The following is a 7,135-nucleotide window of genomic DNA, read 5'->3' as shown; positions in this document are numbered from 1 at the left end:
CCCCGTCCCCGGTAGCTCACAGTTGCCACACACACCCTCGCACACAGTCATACACGCATACATGCATGCATACTCACACGTATACTACACACAGACGCGCCAGGACGCACAAGAGCTCGGGTGATTGGAGTGCGCGCACTTGGGGGAGAGAGAGGCACCATCACCAGCGTCGGTGGAAGAAAGTCGCGCGCTGCCTGCACCTACACACATTGACGAGGAGCGTTGCTTCGCTCGGGAGGTCCCTGAAGATGGTCTGAAACTCCAGCGCGTGTTTTTTTAATTATTACTATTATTATTATTATTATTTACCCTCCAGTGCCCCGCGACGAGCTCGAGACGAGGTAAGTTGGAACACAAACAACACTTAGGTAATAGTAGAATAATAACAATAAATACATGTGGATGCAGAAGTGCGCGGTGGTCCAAAATGGAGGAGACATTAAATGTAATAATGAGCTGTATAATCATTCAAGGTTGTGTTTTATATGCAAATAGTTGGGTAATACTTTTAATAGCGTGCTTTGGTGGATTAAATCACCTTTAGTGCCTATGATCTTGGGCATGGATCCGAATGTATATAGATTTTATATTTATATTCACATTTTGCCAGTGACTTTGCTCTGTCAGCCGTGACTCTTTGTGGTGTCTATTTAGGCGATGGCACGTTTTTCTGATCCAAAAAACTGGATCCACACACACATGCATGTCCATGTTTCTCAGTTAATTGGATCTCCGAATGGGCGCGCTTCATGCACAAACAGCTCCTCTCCCTCCCTCTCCCTCTCTCTCTCTCTCTCTCTCTCTCACTCTCTCTCTCCGCGTGCCCTTCAACTTTTGTCATCCAAATCTACCTGGGTTATGAAAAGGCTAAGATCAAATCCAGCGCTCGGGTCCTTCTCACTCCGCCGGGGGATCGTTTACCGGGAGCAAGTCCTGAAGATTGAGGAGTCGCCACCGCAGGCTGAGAATGTAGATCTCACCGGACACTGATTTGATTTCACAGATTTCTGCGTCCAGACCTCGAATAACAATAGAATAGAGACGATGCAAGCTAAGAGGATGTTTACACCAGCTCCGCACCGAAGGACGTCCTCGCTCCTAACGAGAGATTTATTGAAGGTTCTGTCGATGATTTGCATGTTCACCCTCGGAGCAAAATGAAAGGGTTGGACGGCGCCATTGACTGTGACAGGCGCCGTGATTTATCTCTGTTTGTGCAGTTTTATCTCCCGGCAAGCCTTCCCGTCATAACATTGTCTTTTAAAATAAACACCACGCTCGTTGTTGTTGCTGCAGTGGAGTAAATGCGCGGAGGGTTCCACCTCCTTGAATTTCTGCGCGTAAACGAGTTGTGTTTTTATATTTAACGAGGGCTAAAGGGGTACAAGCGATTTCCATTTGTAAAGGGTTAAGGGGAAAAAAAGTGCTTCGAAATCATGCACTCGTGCATACTGAATTATGTGTGAAATCTATTTCGTGTAAACTGCACGCTCTGTTAATTAAACGTTATGTTGTTTTTTTTGCCTCCTCTCTCCCACTCTCCTAATTGAGCAAACCTCCTGAGCCTGAGATTTAAAAACTAGATTTTGCCCCTGGCACACCCCCCGAGATAATTAACCAACCGTCACAGCCTACCTTAGCATGGGCTGCAGGTCTGTGTCTGCTGCTGCTGCACTGTAATAATAGATGGGAAGTGGAAGGTGTTAAGGAGGAAGCCAATGGAGGCTTATTGAAGCTGTCAAAGATCAACTCGTCGGCTTTTGTGGGGGTGCGCTGCATTTACTGATCGAGGGGTAGGCTCATCGATTTAGTTTATTCATTTTCAGACGTATTAAAAATCATGTTTGCATATGAATTGAATTAGCTGTTGGCAGTTAATGGGAGAATAATGGTTTCATTGTGGTTCGTTACAGCTGAGCCAATAGTGATTTTTTCCCCCCGAAATATTTTACCATAATTATTATTATCGTTATTATTATTATTATCATTATTATTAGTTGTACGCCTTCTTTCCTCTCAGCAGTGTTATCTACTGGCCATAATATTACAATTGGCCTTTAAGTTATTTTACAGGTTGAGTCGGGATTTGTGCATAAGCCTTATTCTAATAATCCACCCTGACTTTAAACGGAGCTCCAACACGGCCTATCAATTAAATTAAGTCCTCTTTCGCCTCCTCCGAGGAGTGGTGCACGGGTGTGGATGAATAGTGCTGGAATGCAGCCAGGAGTGTATATATATGGGCGTCGGGAGGAGTGAAAGTGGGGGCCCCCATGGGACCTGTAATGTGGCCCCTGCCGCTGGGACCCGCTGCGGGAGGACGCGACAGGGCACACGGATGACAGCAGGGAATTAAATGGGGATGCGTCTGGCTGTAAACCGGCGTAAAGCTTTAGGGGATGATTTTTATTTATGGTCTCTCTTTTAAATTTCCCCTAAGTTTACACCTTTTCTTCTACTTGAGGTAAAAATAATTCTAACAGGCTATAATTTAAGAAAAACAGGAGCAAAAGTGGCCACGTGAATACCGAGATTTATTGACCTTTCATGGTGAAGTTAATACTTCCTCAGTGGAGCTTAATGGTTTTTCTACAGGGACAATATTCGGGTCTTTATGGTGATCTCCGCCTTAGTCAGTTTAACCTCAAACGACAGTGTTTTATTGGTTTTCTTAAATTCATTATAAATACTCATAGATAGGGTCCATTCCCGGTTTTGTGAGGTTTCTTTTTTTAATATGTATTTTCCTTTCTTGCAGAGCCACAATGTTGACGAGGCTTTTCAGTGACCCCTCGCTGCTTCCCGACGTGCAGAAATACTCCGGCTGGGCGGACGACAGCGACGGAGACGATCCCAAGCTCAAGGAAGAGGATCAGGACACCCACGAGGACATGGACGGCTCCGACCTAAGAGGAGGCAGCCTGACACAGTCCGAGCACAATGGGGAAGACGACAACGACGACGATGAAATAGATGAAGAGGACGACGGAGAGGACACAGGGGGGGAGAGACCCAAGAAGAGGGGCCCCAAGAAGCGCAAAATGACCGCGGCCCGGATGGAGCGCTCCAAAGTGCGACGGACAAAGGCCAACACGCGGGAGAGGACCCGCATGCACGACCTGAACTCTGCGCTCGACAATCTGCGTAAAGTTGTGCCCTGCTACTCCAAAACGCAAAAACTGTCCAAAATCGAGACGCTGCGTTTGGCTAAGAACTATATCTGGGCCCTGTCGGAGATATTGCGCGCTGGGAAAAGGCCCGACCTCGTGTCCTACGTCCAGACGCTGTGCAAGGGACTCTCGCAGCCCACGACCAACCTAGTGGCGGGGTGCCTGCAGCTGAACTCCCGCAACTTCCTGACCGAGCAGCAGTGTCAGGACGGGAGCAGGTACGGATCCGGCTCCTTCTCCATGCATTCCTACCCTTACCAGTGCGCGCGTCTGTCCAGCCCCCACTGCCAGCCGGGCTCGAACTCGCTCCCGCTCAGGACGCACGGCTACTGCTCCACTTACGATTCGGTGTACCCTGGTGGCGGATCCCCGGAGTATAACAGCCCCGATTACGAGGCGCCCCTAAGCCCTCCACTGTGCGTCAATGGCAACTTTTCTGTGAAGCACCAAGGCCCCGCGTCGCCCGAAAACGAGAAGGGGTACCACTACTCTATGCATTATTCTGGCCTGCCAGGCTCCAGGCCCAGCGGGGCCCACAACCTGGTCTTTGGCTCCTCGGGGGCCCGCAGTGGCATTCACTCTGAAAACGTCCTGCCTTACCACGACATGCACTTACACCACGAACGGGCCCCGGCGTACGACGAACTGAACGCGTTCTTTCACAATTAAAAAAGCCTATTGAGCGTAAACATTGCAATCAACAATCTATCCACGGCACACTTTTGGAGAAAAGCGTACGCACCAGGACATAGAGATTCTGGAGAGATGTTATCATTGGTGTTCTCCATTAATTTATTCAATATTGAACCATTGGTTTGCTATAGTCAGGGATGTAGTGGACGACAATCCATCTAATCAAGTCTCATTCTGCGCAACACAATTTATCCAACTTTTAAAAGGCTGACACAAATATCCAAGAGGAAATTTGATTAACAAATCACAAGACCCCTGAGTGAGGGAATTATATCAATGTTTTTTAAAATGTGAATTGTGTTTGTATTGATGGTTGTTTGCGTTTTTGAAGACTGGCAGTGAAAGTCTTGCCACTTATTTATTGACCACGACATCACTGGCTGCAGCTGCACCCTGACACTGGCGGCGATTTTCTAAGAAATCGGAATAAATCAATTAACAAGCTAATGCAAATCACATCTACTCGTCTGTTCGTGTGATACTTTGAGTGGAAGGTGTGTTTAGTTGAAATTGTGAAATGTAAAGAATTTGCAGTGGGAAATGCTGCACCCAGATAAATGTGCTAGTTGGGTAGTTTTAGAAGAATCTGTTCTCCAGCGAATCAATCCAATTGTTTTACATCTATGCAAAACCCAACGAGACCAGAGAGCGAGGCAGCAAGGCCCAGGAAGACACTGGATGTGTTTCATCAGCACTGCTGTTGCACGCACGGGTGCGCGCACGCACACACGCACACACACACACAAACTCACACACACACACACGGAAACACACAGGCTTGCACAATTGAATTAACACCCAACGAATCTGGCTGGGTTCGTCAAAATGTTTTAACTTAAAAAAAATCATATACATTAAACGAAATCAACTTTTGTTCTCATTTTCGTTTTTTACTTATTTACTCGTATTCTGCTACTTGAGTCATTGCACTGTATTTTAATTTAAAAATTGATTCAATATTTACATTTTTATTTGAATTTTATCTTCTGTTAAGTAAGTTATTATTATTATTATTGCACGTATTTATTGTGTTGTTTTTGTAATTAATGTTAATAGTGTGTGTAAACGAAGGGATCCTATGTGTGGCTGATCTTTTTTTTCATGAAATTCAAGTCTTTCAACTTTGTATTCAACCAACTGTGTGGTAAAATAAAAAATGACAATAAATGAGACTGTGAAACTTTCTTTGGCTTTTTACACTTATCGAGCACACATTGCATCCTGTTACCATTTCAAAATTTCAATTGGAAATTGAGAAAACTTCTTTCGATCGAATTTTCAGCGAATATTTCAGTCACGTGTCTCTGTAGGACATTACAATTATAAAACAATAACAGGATGTTTTGCACAGATAACCCTGCACCCTACATCACTGTTGTTATTGGATAATCCAAGGCGGACTGGGCCTGATGCCACAACCTGCAGGAGTTCCTCACAGAGCCTCGGGGCCTTCATCTTACAAACTGGGACAGAAGGGAGAGGGCAGTGCTGCCATTCTTCCTCATGAATTAAAATGGTGCCAATGCGCCCTTCTTTTTAGCTCGACAGACACAAAAAAAAAACAGTGTTTTAAAATATTTTCACTATAGGTTTTAAAGGAGGAAGAACATATTTGTTGCAAATATTGAAACAGTGTACAGACTGGTCAGACTCTGGACGAGCTGGTAAAGAAATACAACATATCAAACCAAACACTCAACTAACAAGGTTAAATCCTGATCATTTTAAGTGATCAGGGTCATGTTTATAATACATATTTTGTCCTCTTCATGTTGTCTGGACCGTTAAGACACGATGTGAGGAAGACAAGGGTTTCAGCACCGTGGAGAGCTCCTGCAGCTGCTCCTCAGTCCTGAGTTAAAACATTTGGTGCGATAAAAAAACAATTATCCAGACATGTACTGTAGTAAACATGATAATACTGCAACACTTATAATTCACTATTATCGCAATGCTTCAGAAGACCGAAAACACTTTTTACATTTTACACCAACATCTCTGGAACACAGACGTTCCGCAGATCTATTAGTTTCACGCCAGAAGTCGTCATTGGAGCCTTGACCTCTTAAAGAAAAAGGCACGAGGACACAATAAAGGAAATTCACCTTCAGTTTTTTAATACATATTTTTAGATACATAATATATTACTGGAACGAGTGCTGATTAATTTGTAGACCTACTTGTTGACAAAGTTAGCAAGTGTAAGTTTATTTGTCTTCTAATCCTGTGCATAAAACAACAACACATCTTCAACACCATAAGGTTTAAACATATATATGTATAAATGGCATTTTTTATTTCCATGCTTTGACAATGCATTAAACATTAGATATAAATTATGAAGTCGACCCCTCCCCCCTTTCATAGTTTCACCTCTTAACTTTGAATCTCATATTTATGTCATACAGTTAAAAATGGATTTATGTGGCATTATAAATACATGGGTTTATCTGTTTAAATCAATTAAATCATTATGTTTATTGATGTATTGTAAACAGCACGCACCCGTGGTGATTGCATACCTAAATGACCACATATGAAAGGTTAGTATTCATAATAATCTTTCTTTGACGTCCAATGATCAAATGGTACAAGAACAAACACACACACGTCACACACACACGAACACACACACACACACACACACACACACACACACACGTAACACAGTGCAAGGGGCAGCCGTTGCCACCCCGGCTGGGTTTGGAGCGCTGCCCCGGGACCCATATGTTCCCCAAAAATTCCCTGGTGCTCTCTGCTGCATGCGGACAGACAGGCACACACACAAACACACACACACACACACACACACACACACACACACACACACACACACACACACACACAGAGAGAGACACACACGCACACACACTTTGGCTGGCGAGCGATGATGACCAATATATTCCACCAATACCAATACTTGTAACAGATTAATTCAAGATTATTTTCCAACATATTTCTAGAAATTAAAAACAACTTTTGTGGGAATCCGCTCGGATTAACGGCCTGTGTGTGGTTTAAATATTGATCGTCAGAGATTATCAATTAAATAAAACAACAGGGGGAAAAACACAATGAGGATCATTAATTTCCTTTTTGTAGCAAATTACAAAACTGCTAATAACAATTCTTCAATCTTTTTTAATAAGAATCAAGTTTCCCAATAAAACCAGCTTTGAAAGTTTGGGTATTAGAGGAACAAGTCATTTTCGAGTGTAAGACCTTAATTAATACACAACATGAGTTTTTAAACTATTAATTAAACTTTTAAT

At 43.5% G+C, this 7,135-nt stretch overlaps 1 protein-coding gene across 1 annotated transcript; it reads left to right on the top strand.

Annotated features, from left to right (window-relative positions):
- On the top strand, positions 1–5,035 carry LOC133970418 (neurogenic differentiation factor 2-like). The gene is made up of 2 exons (XM_062407225.1): positions 1–341; positions 2,759–5,035. The coding sequence occupies exon 2, from the start codon at positions 2,766–2,768 to the stop codon at positions 3,837–3,839; it is 1,074 nt and encodes a 357-aa protein (XP_062263209.1). The 5' UTR covers positions 1–341; positions 2,759–2,765; the 3' UTR covers positions 3,840–5,035.
- The last annotated feature ends 2,100 nt before the right edge of the window (positions 5,036–7,135 follow it).

This window comes from Platichthys flesus, chromosome 16 (genome assembly GCF_949316205.1).
Source record: "Platichthys flesus chromosome 16, fPlaFle2.1, whole genome shotgun sequence".
Taxonomy (NCBI): domain Eukaryota; kingdom Metazoa; phylum Chordata; class Actinopteri; order Pleuronectiformes; family Pleuronectidae; genus Platichthys; species Platichthys flesus.
Note: the sequence above shows the minus strand (reverse complement) of the source record. Positions and strands in the feature narration are given on the sequence as shown.